This window comes from Haemaphysalis longicornis, unplaced genomic scaffold, assembly GCF_048455015.1.
Source record: "Haemaphysalis longicornis isolate Haplotype H1 unplaced genomic scaffold, Haemaphysalis longicornis Haplotype H1 scaffold_10, whole genome shotgun sequence".
Taxonomy (NCBI): domain Eukaryota; kingdom Metazoa; phylum Arthropoda; class Arachnida; order Ixodida; family Ixodidae; genus Haemaphysalis; species Haemaphysalis longicornis.
In genome coordinates this window covers 62,139,000-62,164,937 of record NW_027526204.1, presented here as the reverse complement: position 1 = coordinate 62,164,937, position 25,938 = coordinate 62,139,000, and the positions used below count along the sequence as shown (strand labels likewise).

Sequence of the window (25,938 nt, the reverse complement as noted above, 5' to 3'; positions counted from 1 at the left end):
GAAGGCGTTTATCGAAAGTGTTGCAGGGTCCCTTTAAGTGTCCTTTACACACCCCGGCCGACACTACCCTGTACCCACACGTGTGAGAACAAGACAGCATCACAAAGACATTTCCGGGGCGTATCTTCAAGCACCTGCCAAAGCAGACTACCAACAACGCCATTGGTGGCCGGTCATCCTACCGTACGACCATCTCACTCGACTAGCTCGCGAATCCGAAGTCAAATCGGCTGGAACTGTCATTTACCCAAAACGCGCGTGGCGGTAACCCCTCGCCGACATTGAGACCCCTTTGTTAAGCCCCGCCAGCAGCTGGCGCGTATGCGTCCTGGACGCATACACGAACTGTTGGCAGATGAAAATTTTTGTGCTGGTAAAAAAAAACGCCACCTTGTCGCACACAGTATAGCTCGCTTACAGCAGGGATTATGCGGCGTTCATACAGCGACCGCATTTATAGAAGGCTGGTGCGGCGTTAAAAAAAGACATTCATCCATAAAAATAAGGACTGACTCGCAAATAAGGACAAGGTAAAGCGAGCCCAGGTGGGTAGCACGTGTCGTTGTTTATTTGACAAAAAGAAAATTCCTACCTCCGTTATTTGGCTAGACCACTGCGTATTCTACGCACTTTCGGAATAGCGAATCAGTTTATCGTCTTGTCGCTGCGAAGAATTGAAACCAAGCGAACTGCTCCGTGATAGAAGACAAATGGAGGCAAATGTGGTTGCAATAATTTATAGGCGTTGAGTAAGTCAAGGTGTGTATCAGTGCGATGTCATAAACTGCAGCGACTCTCGTACACCAGGTATGTTCATTTGTCTGAGTGAGCATAAAGTTCGAATTTGCTAGTTTAAAGCAATTAAGGTGATATTTGCGATTAAGGTGATATAATATGCGATTAAGGTGATATTTGCGATTAAGGTGATATAATATGCGATTAAGGTGATATAATTACGGGCGCAACATGGCGGACAGGGGAAGCGAGGACACGTCGGTAGGGTTTATACACGAACGAACAGTCTTGTCCATTGCCGTAGAATGGCTATGAACATATACGTCTAGCCCCTGATTTATTCGTGTTGGTTGGTTACTTGGTTGGTTGGTGATTAATTAATTAATTAACCAAGTTTTTAACCAATTGATTGATTGATTGATTGATTGATTGATTGATTGATTGATTGATTGATTGATTGATTGATTGATTGATTGATTGATTGATCGTTCGTTCGTTCGTTCGTTCGTTCGTTCGTTCGTTCGTCCGTCCGTCCGTCCGTCCGTCCGATTGTTAACGACATCTCCTTCATATAGGGGAGGTGGCATGTGTAAGCTTTCCGCATTTTCTAATATATCAAATAGATCCATATAATTTCAGCTCTGGAATTAGCAGGAGGCATCCATAGTATTTATTTGCAACAAGTGAGTCTTTCTACAATACATCTCCCACTCTGATTATCCTTCACTTTCTTTTAAAATCCTTTTATTCCCGTACACTGCTCTTTAATTTACTTCTTGTGTACTCTCTTCGAACCCTAGTGGTTAGGGAAAGCCTACAAGCAACCTATCTCACTGATTTGGATTTGATACTAGCACATTCCGACGAAGTGTGCGGTATTGTGGGTGTTCCTTTTTTTTTTATGGGAACCGCATATATGATCCCTTTGGCCGTACTTCCTCACACAGCTCTTCGTTCTTTATCTCCTTGCACTGGCTTTACGTACGAACCAAAGCACTCCCGTTAGAGCTCCCGTAAAGATTTTCCTTTCTGATGTGGCACCTCTTTTGTCGGCGCAACTCTAAAGGTGTTTTGGACTTGTTTTCTTTTAATGCAATTTTTCTTTTCTGCCTTTCTTGCCTTTTTTTGTCATCTTTCGTATGCATGCTCCTTCACTGTAGCTCAGATATTTAAGCCATTCTGCGATTATTTTTTCGTCACTGTGTGTGGACTTTCGCATCTCCTATAGTGGTAATTAACCATTTCAAATCATAGCGCAAGTGTTGTGACCGTAACCTATCGTTGTCTTTTCGCCCTGTTTCTAGCCTCTCAATCTGCTCGTGTCAACTCGTATCATGTAGGCGTATGGCATATTCTTTATCATTTGCATATAATTGAACATTTAGAGCACCTAGTAAAATGCCACCGCTACGGCGTGCAACCCCAGGCTTGATTGTGCCTTAACAATGCCTCTTCCTCTTTCTCCTATTCTTCTTCCTTTTCCTCTCCTTCTTCCTTCTCTTCCTGTTTCTTATCACCCTCTCCACCTCCTCTCTCACCTTCTCATCTTCCTCTTCCCTCCTTCTATCCGTGCCTTCGATGGAACCCCCTTCTCCCCCCCTCCCTACTGCTGCCGCAACACAGGCTCGGGCGCTGGCGGCGGGAGTCGCGCCAGCAGCAGCAGCGCGGGCCGGCCCCTGTCCGGCGCCTGGCACACGGCCCTGGGCGCCGCCGACGCCATGAACACGCTGGGCAGCCAGCACAGCGGCGGGGGCGCCACCACCCCCGCAGGCGCCGCCGCCGCCTCGGCACCCCCGGCGGCGGCGTCGAGGGAGCGCCGCCGAGCCCCGCGCAAGGGCCCCAAGCTGGTCGAGAGGCCCCTGCGGGCGCTCTTCTGCCTCGGCCTCGAGAACCCGCTCAGGAAGCTCTGCATCAGCGTCGTCGAGTGGAAGTATCCTTGCCGCCGCTCTGTTCTTTGCATTGCTTTTTTTTTTGCTTTTGCTTCTTGTTTTTGGAGACAAGTGCTCTAATGATAAATACGTGAGGTACGAACAGAGAAAACGGCTCAAGCCAGCGCCTCATGCAGTTGCGCAGGGCAAGGGCATTTAACCGCGCATTCCTTCCAAAAGGACGGGAGCGGACAGGGAAATACATGAAACAGCAAGGGTACGTGTCATTAGTGGGTAAAAGTCTTTTATTAACTCCACGGGCCGGACGGGGGAGGGGGGGGGGGGGGGAAGAGAGGAAGACAGAGGTGGTCAGGAGGCCTTGTTCACTTGAAGATCCTGAAGAGGAATAGTCAGTTCCTGAATGCTCAGATAGGGGAAAATGATACAAGGGGGTGCCTTCGTTGCGCGTGGTTGCGCAGTGAAAGAATCTGATTGCTCATTCTTTCTAAGGGTAATGGTACGGAGTTGGGGATAGGGGGAAACCCTGAGGAGTCGTGCCATCAGAAAAAGATAAAAGGATGCGCCTAGCGAGCGCCTCGTGCGGTTGTGCTGTGTAAGCCCCCAATACCTAGTTGGTTACAAGTCGACGGGGTGTAGAGAGGGAAAAGGGGGAAAGAGCAAGAGCGCGTGACAGAAAATGATACATGGAGGCTCTGGCTGCATCCAAGTACACTGCGCGTTAGCGCCTACTGAGCCGAGCAGCGTCTGTGTTTTCTCTTGCGCGTTCGGTGCGCGCTCTCGGCACCAAAACTGAGCTATCACTCGACAAACGTGGTGTAACCGCCTTCAACCACGGCAATTTTTTTTTTTTTTGAACGGGGCAGCCGTTGTGTAAAACAAATGCAGCTGCTTGCAATGGGCTGCCACGCAGTGCCCTACGGCTCCCTGCACGAACCGGCAGATAATATTTCAGACCGTGCTACAATGCCTTTCGGGGACCTCGTCTGTCCACATGACAGCGGCGTGCATCTGAACGGCTCAATGTGAAAAAAGAGCAGAAGCTGAAGGAAAGTTTGCCGTTCGGAAGTGCAGCTGCAAGGTATTTATTTGTGCTTCCAGGTATCCGTAGGCAATGCTATTCAAAGAGCAGCTTCTCCGCCTTTGCAGAAGATGAAATAGCCGTATGCGATCGAATTCATGCAGGAAATACAAGAAAAACAGAAAATGATTCGCTGATGTTTTAGAAGGAGCAAGTGAAGAACTGCGAAGGAAGGTCTACGGTCCCAGTACCCAGTATCGACCATATACTTACAGGTGTTAGGTCTATGGTCCATGTGTGGGAAGTGTGAAGTAACTGTGTGAAGTTTGTAAGCTTTTAAATGCAGATCATTTCAGTAACTCACGATGTCACTCGCGTTGACGTCCGTAGTCCGCATCGCTCCCCCTACACTATATAAAAAAATAACACTTACCGGCGCCAGGTTTCGATCCCACGACTCTGCGGGCGGAACGCAGGGTACAGGGTGCTCTAACCACTGCGCCACAAAGCCGACACACAACGGAAGGTTACGAACGCGCCTTATATATTTGACTCATTCAACCGTCGGCCACAGGTGCACCCTCTCCCCCGCGTCGTCCTCGCCTTCTCTCCACTCGCAAGTTCGCAACACCCTCTCTCGCCGCGTTCGGTTCGGGCGCACAACAGGTGGGGACGTGCGCAACACCCTCTCTCGCCGCGTTGGGTTCGCGCTGAGCAACAGTCGGTTCGCGCAGAAGAACAGGTGGGGGCGCTCGCATCGCGCTCTCTCGCCGCGGTCGGTTTGCGCTTAAACCACATATGTCGTTCGCGCGCGCTCCGGTCGCTAACATCTGTGGCGTGATCGTGACGTCAACATCACGCGTTCGTGTGGTGGCGCGATTTCGGCGCTATAACACTCTCTCGCGAGGGGCATTGGATTAGATTCAATTAGATTGGCTTGGATTGGCTTGGCTTGGATTGGTTCTGATTGGATTGGATTAAAGTGGATTGTGTTGGATTATGTTGCGTCATAGCCGCGCCACGTTGCGTCATAGCCGCTCCACGTTGCGTCATAGCCGCGGCAGGGGGTTCACGGCACGTTTCACGTTTCACCATCGACTTCTTCGACAATGGTGACTTCGACAATGGTGACCAACTCGCCCAACTTTCCATCCTGCTGCAGTTCATTTCTTCGACAATGTCTACGCTGGAAGTCAACAATCACAACAACAACAACCAATACGTAATCCATACGACTTGCAGGCGCGCCCCCCGCGGAAATGTTCGGCATTTGATCGTGCCCCTCGCGAGGGGGATGTTTCTTTTTTTAGAGAGGGCAATTATGCAGGGCCTTTTGCGTTCTCAATCCCCGCGTTTCCGAACGCTCCGGCTGCCTTCGCCCGGGACGCCGATCATCTACAAACAGCTTCGGAAAAAAGGGGCGCGGCGGCGCCACCGTTGCTGGAAAGTGCGAATAGGCTGGTGGGCTCGTGCACTGCAGCGCTAGCGATAAACAATTTTTAAAGAAGTTTACAGTACCTGTGCAGCTCCCTGTTGGTAATGGCGAAACACTGGCTCTGGCAAGGTGTACTTCACTGTAAAGCACTGACAAAGCAGCCTGCAAGTTAGCCCCGCATATCTGGCCCGTGATCTGCTCCCGTTATCTTCATTTCCGCCCCAGCGCGGTATTACCTACGTTAGGCTTGGATTCTGCTAACAGGATAGCGGTACTATGCATTTAAGAAATGCTCAACTGGGTACATTTCACTGCAGGCGGGAAATAATGCAGGTTTCTTGCAGTTTCACGTGCCCTGTCTTCTTTGTGCGTATAAGCTCGTATTAAATACACTATTTCGTATTTAGCTGGCGAAGAAGAATATGAAACTCTGATGCAAGAACGCTTTGAAATGATGCTTTTAGCTGAAGTCACATCCGGGTAGCGGCTTACGTCTAATACTGGTATGTTGCTGCCCAGACGTCAAAGTCTTGTTAAGAGCAAAAGAGAATGCACGGGAAGTTGAACAAACAATGCGGATTGTTTTGCCAGTCGGGGCTGAAACTAAAGAACGGCAGGGCTAATATCGGGCGACGTTGGAGGAGAGACGGCAACACAGTGCATCGACTTTCAACTCTAGTTGAAAGTTTAGCGCAATGAGTTGTCTCTCGTCTATTATCGCTGCCATGTTTGCCAAGAAGCAGGACAGTGTTTTTTTTTTAAATGTAGTATTGCCCTGTGGGAATCAATGGCCAATATCCGCAGAGATGCCAAAGGAAATAAAGAGAAGGGGTGTTCCAGTTTAGAGCTGAGGGCATAAAACTAATGCCGGGAATGATAGCGCAGGTTATTCGTTATTTGTCTTCTCTGTAGATGTGCTCCGCTAAAGTGCACCCTAATTACCAGGTGCTACGGCCAATAGTGTGGTTTAGGCTCACAATGAAGGGCATCGCACAATTTTACTGGGGGTTGCGGAATCGTATAGCTGGAAGTTATCTCGCTCGTGATTAAAGTGTACACACAGGCTGCGTTCTTGAGTCAAGTTGCACGCTGAACTTCGTAATTAAGCAAATTCGTTGCCCTTGTAGCAGTGACCGGTCGCTTGAGTGAATTTCAGCAAACCCCACGGGAGCGTCTTAGGATTAAGTTAGATATTTCTTATAGACGTCATGAAAACGCTATGAATGGGGGTCGCGAAACCCCTGAGAGGGGGCGGGTGCAGCGGTAACTTCTTTGTCATGATGACAGAAATTTTCATCATATCACTCGAGAGCCACTGATTTCAGCATGGTGTGAGTTCTCTGATCGCTTGAGATAAATGGTCAGTTATCCGTGAGAGTTATAGTGTGGCCATAAAGAGTATACCAGTGATCTCACGAGTCTATTTTGATGAAATTTTACGAGGTGAAGTGAGTGAGTGAAACACTTTAAGATGAGATGCCATGAGGCCCTGCGGGGAAGTGAGGATGGGAAGGAGGATACGGGGAAAGGGAAAGGTCACAATACACACAATGCACGCAGTTTTAGTCTTGGGGTCCCATTCACAAAATGCCGATGGGTGACTTGACCGAGAAAAGAGCTGCTTCTTCACAAACAAATATTAGAACAGCGAGAGGGGGAGACAGAACTACGCTGCACAACCGCTAGTAATTAAGACGACAAATACCACCCAGTATCGTAGCTTTTGCTATCTGCAATGATTTAATCTTACGGTGTCATGATGTATGCGCTTGTTGTCACGTTTGCGTCTCCTTTCGGGTGTCGTGTTGTTCCTTGACTGCGCACTCTCCTCTCCTCCTCTCTGCCCTTTGCCCTTTGCAGGCCTTTTGAATATCTAATTCTGTTAACAATTTTCGCCAACTGTGTGGCTTTGGCTGTTTACACTCCCTATCCCAACAGTGATTCCAACCAAGTGAATACCACTCTGGTGAGTGCCTCGCCGAATTCCGGCCTTTGTTTTTGTTTTCCCTATTCGTCCGTGCGTGTGTGTGTGTGTGTTGCTTTACTGAAAGAAAAAAAAAATCCCGGGCCATCTCCACTAACGCGAAACCTGGGGAGGGGCGAAGCATGCAGTTTATAAGTGCATTCTTGGCGTCTGGGCGTTTTTGCTAATTGAGATGAAACCATTGGGGGCAGAGGTATACAGCTTTGCTGTAAAAGTCTCTGGCCTTTGAAGCACGAAGCTCTCTCGCGCGAGGCGTAAACGAGTGTCCCGGTGTTTTCTTTTAGCACGCGTCACGTTCTAGCGCGAGGCGTAAACGAGTTTCCCGGTGTTTTAGTACCGTGACTACATGAGACGACGATTACGACGAGGACGGCGATGGCGACGACGACAGGAGACGCCAACAGCCCCATCCCCTAAGGGGCTTCGCTTCTAAAGGAAGGAAAAGACCCAGCCGATAACTGCCTCTCAGGTTGAGGACATTTCAATAAAGGTCGAGTCCGTAGCCGGTAAGGCTGTTAAGGGCTTATTGTTTCAAAAGACGGAATGAAAACGGTGAAAGTGCATCTGGTTCACTGTACCGATGCAGCAGTTTAGATGGCGAGTCCTAAGCATTTTCGAAATTAAATTTCCTTTAATTCAATCGGCTGGCAGTTTCAACGTCTGTCTCGAACAAGCTCTGAAAACGGCCGAGTGTGATTGTAAATTCACAGCTCACGCTTGTATTATTGCAGCGAGGCCGGGGTAAAGGAAGGAAGAAAAGGTAAAAGAAAGGCAAAAATGTTTACCAGGCTATGGGCAGTTTTATATTCTGCTCATAGAAAACGGTGTCAATATGAAAAAATTAAGGGAAGCTCCCACTCACGCGCAAGACTTGAATGGCGAAGCTGTTGTCGAGGATGATTGAGGTACACACAGTTTTTTTTATTGCGATAGTATGCCCGTTGGCATAAACATTAAGTCACAGGTATAGATTAACTTCCGTTTCGCGAAGAAACGCAAGGAGGGAGCGATGATGGAGTCCCCAAATCCACCGATGAAGGTCAGGTGGTCTGCCAGGGTGGAGGCCTGTGCCTCGGAGGTGTCTTGTTCTCGCCGCTTCCAATGAAGGGAAAGTCCACAGAACATGCTCAGTGTCCGCATCTTCGGCAGGAGCCGTGCAAAAGGGGCAGTTCTGTGCGAACGGGACATGGTAGCGTGCTGGCCACTCCCGGATAACAGCGGGAGAGCTGAGTTGTAGTATCGTTGTGGTGTCGTGGTGTCGTGGTTGGCGTTGGCGGCATGACACTTCAGTGACCTTATGTTGAGCAAGGCCAGAGGGAGTTCGTCGCTTTGGTCAACGTTTTCGTACGCCACTCTGCAAGCGCTACTTATTGTCTCTAGCGGATGCTTTGCACGCCGAGACTCTCGAAGCAGCGCGGCCTCTTCCCCCTCGGCCGTGCGAACTATCCGCGGCCGGGCCATGTGGAGTCAATGGTCGCCTACAGCAGCAGCTTCGACATTAAAGTCGCGGCTCTTCTACGGTACGGAGCGCATGCGCATGACGACACGAGGACTAACGAACGAGGGGCGTACGCTACATGTCCTTCTCGTTGCGGGAAAGTGTTGCCACGATACGGTGAAGCTGGAGTTTTTTTTTTTTTTTTTGTGGTCAATGTTGGCCAATGTCCGTAAATGGGTATGCTTGGCTTGACGAGCCTGGCTTCCAGGAAGGCGTGCACGATCCCTCGGCATTTCCTTGGTATTTTAAACTGCGGACACCATACACGAGCCATTTGCTCAACAGCTTTTCTGTTAAAAAAAAAACAGAAAAAAGGGTTAAGGTAAGGACTGATCGTAAACGGGTGCGCCAGTGTTAGGACACTCTAGACGTTGGTGTTCAGTGTCCCTAGAGTCTACAGCCTTCTGTGCCATAGTCTTTTGTAAAAGAATTTTATGGCAATCCCACCCTGCGAAGAAGGTTGGCCAACTATGCTGCATCGTGGATATCACAACTTCATCATTGGTCTTCACGTTACGGGCACCACCGCAGTCAACGCCCGCGTCCATTTGCAAGCCCCGAACGTTCTGGCCTTTACGTATAAACCGACGTCACCCGCTCGCGAGTGCGTGTGTTTGCCAAACATGATTCTTGTGAAACAGTTTGAAACAGTGAATTTGTCCATGTTTCCAACGGACGCGACACGGGTATCACTCAGGACGGCATCGTGCGTCATATCGGCACCCTGGCACCCATCTACCATCCCTCCGCGCGCCAAACACTGACTGTTGTCAGAACCTTTGGGTAGTTGTTACGCAATCCAGAAAAGTTTCCTGTTTTTAGGAACATTACGCTGGGAGTTTTTGTCCACGGACACGAACAGTTCAGGGTACCGTAGACATATACTGCTTTGCTGCAAAACATATTGTTTCTGCTAGTCGCACCGCTTGTGATGAGGTGATGGAAGTTGCGCCACGTGTCACAATAAAAATGTCGACCTCGCGCAAGGCTATAACGACACCAAATGCGGAGCACGTAATGCACCCTGCATTTTAGCCATGAAATAGTTATAGCCCGGAAGTCTGTTGAAAGCACGCGACGCAATGCCTTAGAAAAGGCTTCACCCTCTCACCGAAGGTGCTCTACTTGAACCACGTCCTTTTCCTCACCTTACTCTCCCATGCCCATCCTCCCTTTCTACAAAAGTCGTGAGCGATCGCCATTATTGTTGCGGGAAAGCGCTTCGGAATACAGGGCCAGTATTGCGGCTTCAGATGAGAGTGTTTCCGGTGAGTGTATGGCATAGCCGAAGCACAAGATCGGCACCTGAAAGAAAAACGAAGATAACGCAAAGGGATAACGTCAAGCGTAAGCCGCGTATGCCACTTCGGCGGCCATCAGCTTCCACGTGCGGCGAGTATTATATAAACAATGAGAGTTGCCGGCTCGACTCAGTTTACCTTCAAAGGCGCCGCTTTCCCACTAGGGGCGTTGCATAAAGTTTTCGATTTCCCTTCTTTGATGGAAGCCTTAGAGTGTGTGTAATTACTCGTGTTATACAAGGGGGCGCATGACATAACGACTGCCACGGATTTAAATGTGTTGTCTTGTTGCCTGTGTCGCCACCGGGAATGAATACAAAACATTGCGGTGGGCAGTTGACTCTGCTTACGATAGAGATTTAAATTCGAGAGCATTCTGGCGACGGGAATTGGTTAATCGGCTAAGAAGAGCTGACGGCAGCCTTCATCGTCATTGGCCAATCCCTTTGAGTTGGTATGGGACCAGTCCTGACCATCTATATACTGAGAGGGCCGTGTCTAGAGTGCCGCCCGACGGTATTATAAGCACTCCACTATATCGATGTCCAACGGCGTTTTGTGACAAAAAAAAAAAAAAAAACCCGCCCGCATCTTCCCACGGGGGGAACTCGAGTAAATGCGTCGCAGAGTGGTGGGGGTATCGCGTGAATGTTGCGTAATTGGGTATGGTTTGGGAATGCTTAATTGTTATTTCGTCTTTATTATTCTTATTTATTGAATGAAGGAGAAGCGAAGGCAAGGAGTGTAAAGTTAACGTCTGTCTTTATTGCTTGGTGCCGTCAAGCAAAGCGTCAAGTCAAGCGAAAGCCAAGCAAAGACGCCCTTGACTGAATTCCGAACGAGCGCTCCGCCGCTTATATACACACCGCCCGCGTTCGAGGGAGAGGAGTACGGGGGAGAGACGCGCATGCGCACACTTCCGTACACAAGCGCGCGAACTTTCCACGCACCCACCACGCCGTTATCACGTGTACACGCCCTGCCGCCGTTACTGTAGAGCGCGACGCAGCGCACGGGTAGCTACGACGCATGCGCGCACAGACGCGCTCCCCCCGCACCGCCGCAGCTGTTGTTGAGAGCGACGGAGCGCACGGGGTACACGCGCTCCTCCCGCACCGCCGCACCTGTTGTTGAGAGCAAGGAGGGTACGGGGAGAGACGCACACCTGCGCCTCGACGCGACGCGCATGCGCAGTGAGCGTGTGGACGGCGCCGACGCCGAAGCGCGACATCGTGCGACTAAAAAAGTTCCGCATTTAATAGCCGCGTCTGGCACTACATTGCTCTAGATAACGTAAAGCTAGTCAACCTAACCTACACATAGCATAACATACCCTAACGCATACAAAAAAAAATAATTTAAAACACCAAAACTAACCTGAGGCATAAAAATTATAGTACAATTTAGAAATGAAAAAAAAACGAGGCAAAAGCTGTTATCAAACCTCCGTCCTTTGGATTACGATGCTAAGATGGATCCTCTACACTGCAACGACAGACGCTTTGAAGGGTGCTAGCCTAGTATTAATAATTTGAATATCGTCGGACGGCACTCTAGCCATGCCTGCAGCGATCAGCTAGAGTGCCGTCTGACGGCACTCTAGACACTGCTTACTGAGAAACTGAGAATTTTTCTCATGGTAGCTCCATGCAAACGAAATGGCCCACACGCAATGCCGAAGTTAAGTATTGCCAGGGAATGCTAGTATGATTTTTCACTCAAAGCACGGAATCAGAGTAAGTGTACTTCGAAAGCCGTGTTCCATGTGGGATAGGTGTAGGGGAGGGGTGAACTTACTTCCGCCGCCTGCGGTTTTCTCTCCTGCTTTGTTTTACGAACAAAGCGTGTTCTTGAACTAGGGGCTAAAAATTGAGATAAAAGGTTACCAAAGTGAAATTACGACTGGAAAGCAAACTTAGGTCGGCTCAACGGGCCATTGAGTGAAAGATGACAGGAGTAACGCTTAGGGAAAGCAACCGAGCTTCCTTGATCAGGGAACAAACTCGAGTGGATAATATTGTTACGTGGTGGTAGGACATGAACGATGAAGGATTAGGAACGATCTATTTACATTTTGTCCGTAGCGGCCGTGCACAGAGGCCGCGCATGCGGCACTTCCGCCTATTCCTCATCGGCTGGATACTGGAAGGCGCCATGGGGCATTGTTCACCTCTCCAGCCACAATACCATAGCTCAAATAGATGTGACTTTATTAAGAAAATGGCTGGCTCATTGAGGGATGTAAGGATGTTAGGGAGGGAAAGGAGGGGGTAAAATTAAGTCCGGCTCAGAATGTCAGCCTCGCGTGAAAAATTCCACGGGGAACGCAGAAGTCGGGCGACGTGCGTGTGCTGTGGTGGCGTGATCCAGAACTCGTACGTGGGCACTTGGCGGTGATGGCGCGCGCGAGTACTCTCAAGACTTAATTGGACTTAAATGACTTATAGACTTAAAGAAATGGACTTAATTGGGCTGGCGATGTAGTTAGGCAAAATGACAATCGGAGGACCACCAGGTTAACGGAGTGAAACTGAGAGGCGGGAATAGTAAAAAAGCGGTAGGCCAATAACTCGACGGAGGGACGAGATAAACAAATTCGGAGGCAAATAATTGACCAGGGCAACCTAGGACAGGAGTGGTTAGAGGTCGATGGGAGAGGCCTTTGTCCTGCAGTAAATCTGAATAGGCTGGTGATAACCTTGATGTTGATGATGGCAATGATAATGATGAATGGCCCAATGTAGAGGGAAGTTTTTATTTTGGCGAATTCACTCCAGCGTCCCTTTAATATACGTGGCTTTCTCGTACATTCTTGGACTGCCTGTTCCCGCCAGATGGCAGAGAAGCTGCTTTCGCGGGTGCAGGTGCGTGCCAAACGGGGAAGAAACGCCTGACTTAAACCAACGCTCCTGCCCATTGCCAAGGTGAAAGCTCCTAAGTGCATCTGCCTCGAATAGGCGCGGAGAAAAGAAAGCGAGAGCTTCACGGCGACATCGCTTACGCTGGGAATGCAAGGAAAGAAAAAGGGGGCACCGAGTTATGCGTTTGCAAGCGTGTTGAGCCTGTCATCCCGACTCCTTTGTCTTTGTAACACCGCTCCTTTATTTCTACTCTTTGCAGCAGCTCCCGAAATACGGGGAAGTGCTGCATGTTTTCTTTTTTCGTGCATTCCAGAGTCATTTATTTTTCGAGGCTCCCGAATGCCTGTCCTTTTTGTAGGCCTATTTGTCTTCCTTGTTGTTTTGTTGTTTGTTGCTTTGTTGTTCCGGTTCCGGGTTGTTTTTCTCGCGTTGAGGTAGCTTTCAGTTCTGAGCACTGGTAAGCTGTAAGTTGCGCGACAGGTTTTTAAACAGGAAAGCGTTTTATTCCCGGATACACAAAGATTTCGTCGTGGAAATGACGCCAGTTCAACGAAACAAACGACCTGTAAAGGGTGCACCCCTGTACACAGGGTCTTCTTGCGGGGAAGCAACCTTTAGTACTACAGAGTACGTTATACTTAGGGTTGTTCGTTTTCGGGTTTTATGTTTTAACACGAAAGTGTTTTATGCCGGGATACACCAAGATTTCACGACATCATATCCGTCACGGAAACGGCGCCAGTACACCTTTGCCAAAGTGACCCGCCGGCAGGACATCACTCGCCAAGCACACCCACAAGACAGCCGCCGACCCGAAAATCACGCTCAGCTGCAGATTTCGCTGCACATTTCACTTTCGTGTTTTGCCGATTCCTATGAGAGAGGAATCAACAGCAGTTCGAGAAAGGTTTCATGGCGTCCTGCTTCCGTTGCGTGTCGCCCTGTGGTTCGCGCTGCTATAGCGTGTCATCGAAGGAAAAAGTTGTTCTCTCGCCTATAGGAGAGTAATTAGGCGTAGCCCTTCGCCGTTGGCAGGGCTATCTGACACCATGCCGTTATGGTTCTTCATTTATTCACAATATTTATACAACTGTTTCACTTACTTCTGACGCCATATTTACTTTACCAGTTCACTTTAACTTGGCATCCGTTGTGTGAATTTGAACAACGTTAGAGTTCATCGCCTTTCGGGCGACTTTTGACGTGAAGAATGATGCGGTTTCGTCCCAACCACGCTGTGTAAGATTATAGTTTCGAACGTGAGCTCTTCTTACTTTTGTTTAATTGCATTTCTGTGTCATTTAGGCAGAAATATTTAGGGCTCGTAAACATGCACGGCGAAAGGCTTCGTTGTTTTATTTCATAACATGTAGACAGTGCTAATAAAAGGCAGTAGACAAGTAGACAAGTGCTACTAAGTGCTACAAGTGCTACAAGTGCTACTACAGTGACAAGTAGACAACATGTAGACAAGTGCTAATAAAAGGCAGTATGTTGCAAACCAGCGCAAATTCTTCATGCAGAGGGCCTAGGATACTGTCTGTTCACAACCTCATGCAGCGAGTTGTTCAGTTCTCCTCGACAGCGTAAATATTTTTTGGAATGTAAAAAAAAAAAGACAGCAACATACGTGACCGAACGTTCCTGTTGACCACAAAAGATGTCGTGCTTAACTGAGTGAACCTGTCGTGAACGGCGGAAGGCCGAAAAAAAGGCAAAAAAATACAGGAGTCGTGTGGGTATTTGCCCAGTTGGCGTCTTGGTCTAGCCAGGCACTCGACCGCAATTTCTTCGGCGGCATCTTTTTTTTTTCCCCCTCTTGTGGAGATTCGTTGGCAGCAGGTGTTCCTGGCAGTGTTCCTGGCACCTCAACTTAGCTTCTTCTCTCTTCTACACGTTTGCCGTCCGTTTTCTTTTTCATTCCATCTATAGGTGGCTGCAAAGCGTGAAAAACCAATGCCATCAGGTTTAACCCAACGACAAAAAAAAAAGAATCCAGGGGGAAAATGGCAACACGCAAGCTAGACCAACACTCTCAACTAAGTTTAGTTCCTAATCGCTTTTAAAAGCGCAGCTTTAGCGTCCTCGCTGATGCCGTTGTACGCCAAAACGCCCTGCAGGAAAGCCAACTTTCTCTGACGGTGATGATGACTGATCGTGGGTGAATGGAAAGAAAAAAAAAACACTTCCCGTGACCGGAATCGTACCTCGGCCCCTCGCGTTATGAAGCCAGCGTCTATCCGATTGCTCTGTTTGCACATGGTCCAAGCGAACGTAGCTGGTACCGATTTACGCCGTATACACCCCAAACCCAAACGTTAGGCGTACGCACTGCACACCTGAGAGTTTCTGTGGGTATTCTAGAATGCATATATGCGTTTCCTAGTCAGTACAGCCAGCCGTCACCTGAGCTTGCTTATGGGGTTATATCACAGCATACACGTACCGAAAGCATACAAAACCACCCGAACTGAAATAAATAACAGCCACAACGGACCTGCAGTGGTTGAAAACCACGCTGTAGAAAAATATTCAACAAATATAGCCGAAACCTACCTAAAAGGGGAAAACCCGCAAAAACGTACAAGAAGCAGTAGCTGAAACCGACCAAAAGGCAACGAAAATACCCGAAATACCATTTGTTATGCATAAAAATGTCATAAATAGAATATAACTATGCATGATACCAAATTTTATTATTCAAATATGACAAACTCTTGAAAATGAAAAACAAAAAGCGATAACCAGATTTGAACCCGGGTTAGAATGTTTACTTCGCAGCAGCGGAACTACTACACTACGAGACCAAGCTGTTCTGAACAATTAGATTGAGGGCCACATGCACGTGGACATAGCTTCAAATATGCCCCTAGAGGGCGCCAGGCGTCTCTTGGCTGTGCCGACTAGGAAACGCCTATACGCATTCTGCGCACCTCTAGAGTATCACATACTCGCAGTGCGGGATTACCCAACCAAAAAATCTATCACGAGAAGGCTTCACGTTCAACCATTGTCGTCGTTAGACGGAGAGGTGCATTTATTTATACACTGGACAGTTATTTCACACACATCTCTCCTCGAAAACGGCATGAAAAGGTATCCAAGCCTTATCTACCTTACAATTACAACGGCCGCAGGGTAACTGGTTCTTTGCGCGTCCAAGTAAGAAATATCTCTCGCACTTTAAAGATACTAAGAAGTGATTGTCCTATCTCGGTTATTTTAGCAATCTTTTGTTTTTATTTTGAAAATCTGGCATTCGCTGTCTTTTAGTATACCACGCTGTAAAATAAATGCCTGACGCGCCTTGATAGTAGATCCTTAGTAGACTGGTGGTGGTAAGACGCATTTATTTTATGTACAAGGGATACGAAGACGCCATGTTACGCTCTAGCGAATTTTGGTGTCTAGGGGAGAGGGATTAGGTAATGGGACTGCGCCTGCGTCGTCCTACGGCGATTACATTTCAAACAGACAGGAGGCGTCACCGACGAGGATGTGACATCTTGCCGCGACTGCCCTCCGCGTAGACGACGCATTCGCTTAAATTGCGGGGATACAGGCGCCCCACCATGGCTCCCCTCTGGACTGTAAAGTGAACCCTTTCATGGTCATCTTATCACCTTCTTCCTTAAAATCTAACCGTACCCCCTCAGCTAGGCCGTGCGCAAAATAAACGCACAAAAATGAAGCCCATTCGTGTAACTTGATTACGGGGCGCAGTGAAAAAGTTTTGCGGCTTTTTTTCCGAATCTGGAATGTTTTTGAGGACGTAGTGAACTTAGATAACGTGGCAATAAAGTATCCGAGTCAACTATTACTGCTTGGCGCACATGAGGTAACTTGGAAAGTCGCTAACAAAATTTTAATGCGTGAGCATTTCTTTCCCAGTACCCCAATAAAATCTATCCGTAACGCGGAAAGTGTAACGCCCCATTTTTGCACAAAACTGCGTAAGGTGTGGTGAGGACGTGTGGTCCTTCTAATATGGCAAATGCAAATGTGTGATGCCTCTTGCTATCGATAAGATAATTCGAACAAGAAATTGATCCGAGAGATAACCGTTCTCGCGAAAGCTCACTTTCTTGCATTGCGCGTGTGTGTACCAAGAAGCCTTATGTAAGGCAGCTGAGTAAAAATAAAAAAAAAAGCTTATTAGAAGATGTGCTGACAGTACAATAATATTAATACTAGTATTATTAGGTATGATTGGTATTACTTAATAATATATTGTTATTATTATTATTAAATAAATATTACTATTAGTAAATAAATATTATTATTTACTTTCTCGTGAACTTACGTCTGCTTCATGCATTGAAGGCGGAAGCTTAGCGATTATCAAAGACTTCTTTACGGCTAAATCGTGCTTGAATCTTTTAAAGCAAAGCTTTTCACCTTTACCCCACGGTTCTGTCGCGACCGTTGGTGCCAACAGAAAACTCCCGCAAACAAATAAAAGAAGTTACTGGCACCGCCAGTATCGCCAGTGCCGCCAGCACCGCCATTAGTGATAGGCATGCGTTGGTGTGAGCTTCCTTTAATTTTTGAAAAAAAGTTTCCACTCATGTGCTTCCCCAGTACAACTCAACCAACCACTATTCATGAATCAAGCATTGATTTAACCTTAGCGAAGAATACCTCTTCGAAGTTATATAGGGTGTGGTTTAGTACATTTCACTTGTCTCCGGTTTCACACTTTGTAGAGTCACGTGTGTGCATTCAAGTGACGTCGAATGGGTAGTCGTTGTGGGTGTCGCTTACAGCTTCGCTTTCCAACCACATTCACATGGTGGATTGGTGCAGATTCTTTTTTTTTTCCTTTGCTTCTCCGTCTTTTGACGTGAATTAGTCCGACAGGCGGACTGGCCGGAAATCACTCGGCATCTTCACAGCAGTCAGAGCTCTCCTCCGCGTGAGCCTGTTCTACTCGTGTGCCGTTACGTTCACCTATCAGCGGCACGCTGTAGGCTAATTTTTCTTTTCTTTCTGGAATGGCGCACAATGCGTTCTGCTCTAGCTTTGAATCCGCGAATTCAAATCCCACAGAAAGGCATTTGGTGTCGTGGGGGATTTGAATTTTTTTTTCACTTTTCTTTATTATTTTTTTGTGAACAGCGGTGGCCATTTTGGTACCATTCGCGTTTACGCCAACGACGGTCAGTTCTCACTTTTTCGAATACATCTGAGGCTTTCACCTTTCATATAATCAGTGGCGGAAGAAACAGTGACGTCGCTGCGTTAAGCTCGTAACAGAAAAGCAGAAGCAAAAAAATACAGCGTCCTGTTAAACAGTAGTATCGCGGAAAAAGCAGATGCAGCGATACGACGGTGCTCCGGCTCAGTCGATGAGATCGCTCTGAAGAGGTCGGATTCGGCGAAATGTTTCTTCAATGGCACCAAGAAACGGCCCAGGAAACGTAAGGTTAGGAAAAAAGAGAATCGCCGCAAGAACACTTCCGCATTAGCAGACAATTCTCACAATTTCTGCACATTTTGTTTGTCGCTCCTATTTCCCGGCTTCCTTTTCAGTTGCAGCAATAAGCCCATTAGATGGTTACTGAAAAAAAGTCCCTACGGAAGCAGAGCGAACATTGAAAGGGGCATCAGATGCGACGGGCAAATCACGGAGTGGTGCTCTGCGCTGGCGATAAGTGTAGCTTTCGATATGCTTCAACGCATAAAGTAAAGAGAGGAAGCGCTTATCAGCAGTCATGCAGAGGGCCTTGGAGACGAACAAACAGGTACACCAGTGGACGTTGTATCAACGAAATAAAAATAAAGATATAAGGAAGAAGTAAACACAAAACGTGGACCGTATTCATATACAGTCTTCTCATAGTGGACACCGTCCAGGAAAAATGGTTGTGCTTGCTCCTTTGACCATTTGGTCACCACATCTATGACGTCCGCATCAAAGTAGAATCATTGCCCGTTTAGAGAGGTCAGGTACTGCGAAAGGCGGCGAATGTCTAATGCCTCTAAACATCAGTGCGATGTTCCGATGCGAGCTTTTATTCCCAAAGCAGGGGGACTCTCCGGATCCTTGCACCTGCGAGCGTTCAAAGAACCAAGCACAAACCGCAAGGGTCTTGTCGCGAATAAAACGTTGTTTAATTTGCAAATGGGCTGATCGCGAGTTTAATTGAACGCGTCAGAGCTACCACGGTGCCGTAATTAATAAAGCGTTCTTCCGCTACACGTTCCGTCGCTGGTAGAATCCTGGCGGCTATACTTCCAACTCGAGCGCGGTGCAAGAACCTCCGGCCTGAACAGTGTTTCGGTACTGGTTGAAGAACACCAGGTTGCCTCTCTTAATTAATATGTTGCCCGGTAAAACGGCGAGCGTCACGACCAAGGCGGAGCATCTGCATAGAATATTTAGAAAACACGAAGTTACTGATTTTCTGACACATGCTGTTTGTACAACGCGAGATACCTAATCCAATCCGCAGTACAATCAAAATTCTAGCAAAGAGAAACTGTTAACGCTTTGTGAGAACCTGTAGTCAGAGGACTGCTGCGTCGGGCCAAATTTTTCTTTCTTTTATTTTAATTTTAAAATTTATAACAGGGGTGATGGGGAAGCGTTAGTTCAGGTCTATTGGCTGCTGAGCAGAGTACGTTTTTACTCTCACGATATCAGCAAACTGGGGCACCAACATTGCAGTAAGAATTGGTGTTCTCAACACCTAAGAAAGGTCTAGGTACGCAGCATTCGTACAAGGCTGCACAAAAACTTTTTTAAGCAGTAGAAATACTCAAAATTCTCGGCCGCGGCGGCCGCTTTTCCGATGGAGGCGACAAGCAAAAAATTCCCCCGCATTTCCCCGAGGGGGAGAATGTGAAAGTGCGAATGCACGGTTGTCGGCCCGCTTGCGTCGCTTGCGCTCGGCCCCCGCAGCCCACCGCCTCGCCGCCTTCTCTTCCATCTCTTCCATCGGGTTTGTAGTATCACGTGTACACCACGCAGTTATCAAGCCGCTATAACGCCGCTGAGTCGCCAACGCACGCCGCTGACGACGTAGTTTGAATGCGTTAAAGATATAAGGCGCGTTACTAACACTGATATCAGCGTCGCGTCCGTGGCTTAGTCGGTAGAGCGTCGCTCTGCGGCCGCAAGGTCCTCGGATCGAAACCTGGCGCCGGATGCTGTTTTTTTTTATATAGAGAGGAGGACTGCGGACGCCGCCGCCGACGCCGCCGCCGGCGGTGGAAGGTTTGGGGTCGCTTATAAAGTGCATTCGCACTTAAAAACGCCCGTGTGTACGAGATTTCGGCGCACGTTAAAGATGCCCAGGTGCTCAAAATTAACCCGGAGCCCTCCAATACGGCGCGCCTCATCACCTGCGTTGCGTCGGCCCGTTAAACCCACAATCAATCAATCAATCAATCAATCAATCAATCAATCAATCAATCAATCAATCAATCAATCAATCAATCAATCAATCAATCAATCAATCAATCAATCAATCAATCAATCAAAAATACTATGAAAAGGGTACACACGCAGCCAAAAAATATCAAAGCCAATGAGTCGCTCAGACCAATCGAATCGCCACTCATATACGCTCCACGCAAATGTAGGTGTACTCCATTTGCAATCACACGGAGGTCAACCGATGTTACCGCAAAGCTATCGCATATACGTGTCAAGCGTAATATGGGTCGGACACTGATGGATATTACCAAGGCAATCAGGGGAATGAGGCGTGAGATATGGCGAGGGTAGGAAAGGTGGAGGAATGCACCAACGACGGGAACCCCGCGTTTATCACGAACGCTGCTTTGTGTATCTAACGGGGAGCGTTTTCTTCGATACACGACATGAACACTTCCGGTCCAGAAAAGAGGCGAGTTCGGGATTGATATGACGCCGCCCTCGCATTAGGCGAGTAGCACCGCCCGTCGTCTCCGGCTCGTACACTCGATCTTTGAAGAGCGAGGCATCATACACGTCACCTCCAACGTTTGAGATGAAGGAAATGCGGCGGCATCCAAACTTGCACAAAAAGTAAGAAAACGTCAAACTTTAATCCCAAACGAAGATAAAACGGTGCTTCGGCTCTAAAATGAAAAAAAGAGGAAAAACTCAAAGGGCAAAAAACGCATTTTTGTGCCTCTTTTGCACGCCGCGCCATGTAGGAAACAAAGAAATCAAAGGGTCGGCTGTGAGGGGGACTCCAGACAAAGAAGAGAGTAAAACGCGAGCTGAAATATGAGAAGAAACGCGCGCGGATGGAGAGGGGCAGCGGCTTCGAAGTGCTAGGTGTGGGGTAAGGTCGTCCATACGCCTCGCTTTCGTTCACGGGCATAGGTGCCATCTATTCGTCTGCAACAACCTAAAAAGGATGAATACGCAAAATAGCAAACAAAGCCAAGTGAAAGGGCCAAACAGGACAACCGAAGGGCAAGCGCCTGTACCTGTACATCCTCCTCTCTTTCCCCTCCCACCGCTCCCACGCGCGTTTTACTTTCCTCTCCGAGTCGCTCTCCCCGACCGGCGCTCAGCAGCACTGCATCCCATCGCCGAGCCTCGACTCCGCGAACACTCCGGCTACGAAACGACCCGCAGCGGTGGCGGGGCCTTGTTCCGGGCTTCCGTCTCTTCCTTCCTCGCCCGCGACCCGGACGAGAGTCATTTCCTCGTTATCGGCGCAACGTCGCCACGCGCACTCCTCCGAGCTTCCCGTGTTTTTCCTCCTCCCTTCCACGCCCCATGCGTGGGACCGGGTCCATTTGTTTCTGCTCCTCGTCGTCCTCTCTTACCTCTTACCTCGCCGATTTCGCTCGGATCTCCCGCTTTCTTTTCGTCGTTATTGGTCAATTTTGTTTTGTTTTTGTGTCGGTAGTTCCCTGCTAGTTCGGAAGGTGCTTTGCCCTCCTAGCTGAGCCCTCATCTGCCTCGATGTTCGCGTATTTGTGCTCGCTTGCAGTTGTGTGTGTGTGCTGGCGAGCGCGGGAATTTTAAACCGTGTGGCTTCACTTTTGCGCTTGCTTCTTTCCCTCCACTGTCGCGAATGACGTTATTTATATACGGTGGCGTTCGTATTTTCCGTAGCTTTTGAAGCGCGGACGCTTCCCCAAACCCCTTTACTCTCCCTGCCACAGAAAACGTGCTCCCGCAATTTACGTTCGCAGTTCAAAGTGAACCGCAATCCTTTCGTATCAACTTTTCCAAACAAATTCAGTTACATTTAGAAACTAACGCTGCTACAAAAATTGAATGCAATCGCGCGCCGAGATCTGCAAGGAAGCACGACTTTGGTGATAATTAACCGACATTAAACACCGCGTACAATTATTCCGGTGTAGCCCTAGCTTAACCCGTGCCGTCAGGCGAAAGTAAACACGCGCTACTCCCCCCCGAGTTGATTAATAGCGCTTTCCATTGGGCGAACAGGAGCACTTCTAACTGCACCCAAAGTGCCCCCGCGAGTTCTGCCGTCTTCCAGTGGTCGGGCAGGAGCGGGGGCGTTGTGTTTCATTGGTTGAGGAGGAGCACTTTTTTGGCTCCGAGAGCAGCCGAGAGCAGTTCTCGGTGCTCCGTCGCCAGCGGCGGAGTAACAGGGAACGCCGAGGAAGTCACATGACCTCTTTTACGTCATTTCTGGTTTTATCCCCGGGTGGCGGAGGAAAAATGGCGGAATCCAGTAGCCGCGATAGTCGCTCACTGCGTACGGCAGCAGCTAAGCGTGGCCGTCTGGACGGTGCTGTTACTTTTAGATGATGAAAGCACCACAGATTCAAGCGTAAACTCATCATCGGACAGCAGCAGCAGCCGCGACGACGACGACGATTTGACATTGCATGAGTTTATGTTCGAGCACCTGTTCACCCCGCCGGAGCAGCGATCGAAGGTAGAGTAGTATCTGGAAAAGACGGCGGATGCTGTTATCGTTCGCAGCTAATTTTTGGGAGATACGATGGTGACCCTTTCATGGACATGAACATCCGCTCGGCTTCTTCATTCGTCGCCATGCGGAAGGCAGACACAAAACCACCGGCACGTATCTGGCAAAACTTGCGAGGAACAGCGTGCGGACAACACGAGCGCGCGAAATGCTCCGGGAAGCGAGAGCGGGAAAAGTTTGGTCACATGACCCTTGACATCACGCCCTACCCCTCTTTTCACTGCTCCCGCAGCAGCGCGAATGTTTCATACGCGGAACGAAAGCACACGTCCCCGTTACTCCCGTGTGCTGCTATGGCTGCTCGCTCCACTTGCTCCTGTTCTCCCAATGGAATTCGCCATTAGTTGCCCAAGACCACATGGCGGAGCACCCCGCCCTGCGCCGGCTACGAGGAGTGAGCGATACTGATCTCGTGACGTCAGCGGGTCACGTGAAGAGGGCTTTGATTAGCTGGATAAGGCTCCTGGGTTTACTTTACCTTGCATTAATGAGCGTTCACCAGACTTCAGCGAGAGAATAAAGCAGTTGCATTTTATTGAAGAGAACAAAAGTAAAAGATTCAAGTTTGCTCGTCGCAGGAAAAGGCCGATAGCTTTGGGTGGTTGCCAAAGCCTAAGAGGTTGTTGGAAAATGTTTACCCGGGTCAGTTCTGAGTTCATTTAAGAAAAACCATTTAGTGCGTTATTTTAAGGTGAGGAACGCAGCATTGGTTACTTTGGGTGCCCTTAGAGGTTGGGTTCGGTTAGGCCGGGTACGGCTAGGCCAAAGCAAGTCTTCTGGGAAGCTTTCCTAGAAACACCGCGAATACTGTGAGAACAACGGGGTGTAAAACCATATATTTAGGCAAACTATTCAACTTGTTTCACAAACGTTAGCATCAGGACAGAATAATGGCGAAGAAACAGCCATATGGCCTATGTGCAATTTTTCACTGTGCGAGATGACTAAAACAAACGCAGTCTCAGACAAAAAGGAAGGTCAGATAAACCGTAAAGCCGTTTAAGTTAAAAAGCAAAAAAAAAAAACATCAAATAGAAATATCGAAGAAAGTATGTTGACGGGCCAGTTATATATTTGAAATTTGACATTTTACATCGTTGATACGGCCCGCCTACATGTTGAGATTTATCATTTTGGGAAACTTAGTGTGGGCTCGTGTAGCTTCTACGCCCCCTCCCCCCCTCTTATTTCATCCGCTCGTTTTACATTGTGAGTTTATGTACGGGAATATGCCGATAAATCATACGAAATTGCGCGAACGCAGAGATTGCAAAAGTGAACGCGATCACAATCTCCATTCCCGCCCAATGCTAGTAAGCTTCCCTCAAACAAACGAGACTAACCTTAACTAGACTTCCCTGAGTTCCAGATCACAACTGATTCTGGTGGTAGTCTTGTATTCTCTGGCCTGCTTTTTAGGTTGTTCTGCCTTTCGACTGGGGAAATGCCTGTATTGTTCTTCTTTATCTACGTCCGCAACTAGCGCACAGAACACCACGACTTCTTATCTCGAATCGTACGCCTCCCATTTTGTCATCATTGTCGCCCATCACGACTTTACTTCATCTCCACTTCGCCCGTTTGCGTCTTGTTTTTGGGTATTTGGAAACAGTTAAGCCATGTTTCTTAGTGAGGGTACAGGAAAAAGACCCCAGAAAAACGCCGCGAACGTAGTTGTGTCCGCGTCCAATCGAATTTGTAACGATGTCCCATCTTGTTATTCGTCGTACTACAGGAGACATTTTTCCCGCGCTCCTGTACTAAAGTTTGTCCTTGCTTTTTCCTTTTTCGTCACTGCTTCAGGGTGTATTTTAACACTGTAGCTTCTTCTACCCTTACGGGTTGTATATTTGTCAGTTAGTAGCTGTAACAGACGTTGCCTAACCTAAGCTAAGGTAACTTAAACTATGCTGTCTAAACGAAGTATTGTTCCTGGATTGTCAGTTCAGTTGCGATTATAGCTTCACTATGATCACGTTTAGCTCACTAGATATTCTATTTTCTTCCTCCTCGGCCCTCTACGTTGAATAGGCTTCACTGCATATATTTTTCATGTAGGTGGGAGGTTGTTCCACGCCACAAAGCAAATAATTAATCTTGAGAAACCGGAGACCAAAATTTCAACGACCTAAACGTTCGTATTCTTAATTTCGGGATGATGATCTAGAGTAATCTATCAGCGCTAAAAAACAAAACAAAAACAATACAGGATGCATCGAACTGCGAAGTTTAATTTCCCTTCGCATGATTACGCATTCCAGACAGTGAAGACCAGGGCAAACCACCTGCCCGTTGTGACGTGCTTGCGGTGTACGGTGTTTAGTTTGACAACGGAGTGGAGGCATAGGCAAAAGTGATAACTGGCACCCTTTCAATCTCGGCCGGCGTTATCGCAAACGGCAGATCTCGGAATCGCTACCGAAACACAGAACAAAAGAGTGGAGCTGTCCGCCTTTATTCAATGTGATTGATTGATTGATTGTAGGGTTTAACGCGCCGACGCAACGCGGGCGATGAGGCGCGCCGTAGTGGAGGGCTCCGGATTAATTTTGACCACCTGGGGATCTTTAACGTGCGCCGAAATCTCGTACACACGGGCGTTTTCGCTTTTCGCCTCCATCAGAAAAGCGGCCGCCGCGGCCGGGAATCGAACCCGTGACCTCGTGCTCAGCAGCGCAACGCCTTAGCCACTGAGCCACCGCGGCGGGTCTTTATTCAATGTCATGCAGGCGTAATTATGTGAATGGCAATTAAACTTCGCAGTTCATTATCTCGGAGCAGGAATACGCGAGAAGAATTCTGCCAAATTAAACTGCGGAGAAACACGATTGCGTCTAACTTTTGAATACCATTATGCCCGCTTACTGCATCCACTAAAAAGTTAATTATTCCATTTTAGTTAATGAAAGCCATCGACATTAATAATCAACACATAATTAGGCGTCCCCCTGGGCACGTAACCTCAATGTAGTGGTGTTCTTCGAGTAAATATAAGCGCCTAATTAAGAAAAAAAAACCGCCCGACTTAATTTTGATCACCCTGTATATTGCTACACTGCTTCCACATTTTTGGTGTTCTTTTTCGCGCTCAACGCCTCCGCGCAACGCACTCCACAAGTGAAGCGACCTCGTATAGCCCTCTCTTTGCCTTCAGTGGTCGAAGCAAGGAATGTTTTAATCACCGCCATTAATCTTTTTTTTGACGCCACAGGCCAAAGCGTTGCAGAGGGCACAGTACCTGTCCCCTCTAGCGTTTAACGCACTTCACGCGCGCACCCCATTCATTTGTTTTTACCGCCCTCG

General features: G+C 48.2%; 1 protein-coding gene across 7 annotated transcripts in view; it reads left to right on the top strand.

Annotated features, from left to right (window-relative positions):
• The window catches only part of LOC144158632 (muscle calcium channel subunit alpha-1-like), a 649,353-nt gene that overhangs the window by 474,202 nt on the left and 149,213 nt on the right, over positions 1 to 25,938 (top strand). For all 7 annotated transcript variants that reach the window (XM_077689654.1, XM_077689653.1, XM_077689656.1 and 4 more), the window contains 2 exons: positions 2,359 to 2,665; positions 6,938 to 7,043. In XM_077689654.1, coding sequence (XP_077545780.1) covers positions 2,454 to 2,665; positions 6,938 to 7,043 — 318 coding nt within the window. In that variant the 5' untranslated portion in view covers positions 2,359 to 2,453. The remainder of the gene's footprint in view (positions 1 to 2,358; positions 2,666 to 6,937; positions 7,044 to 25,938) is intronic.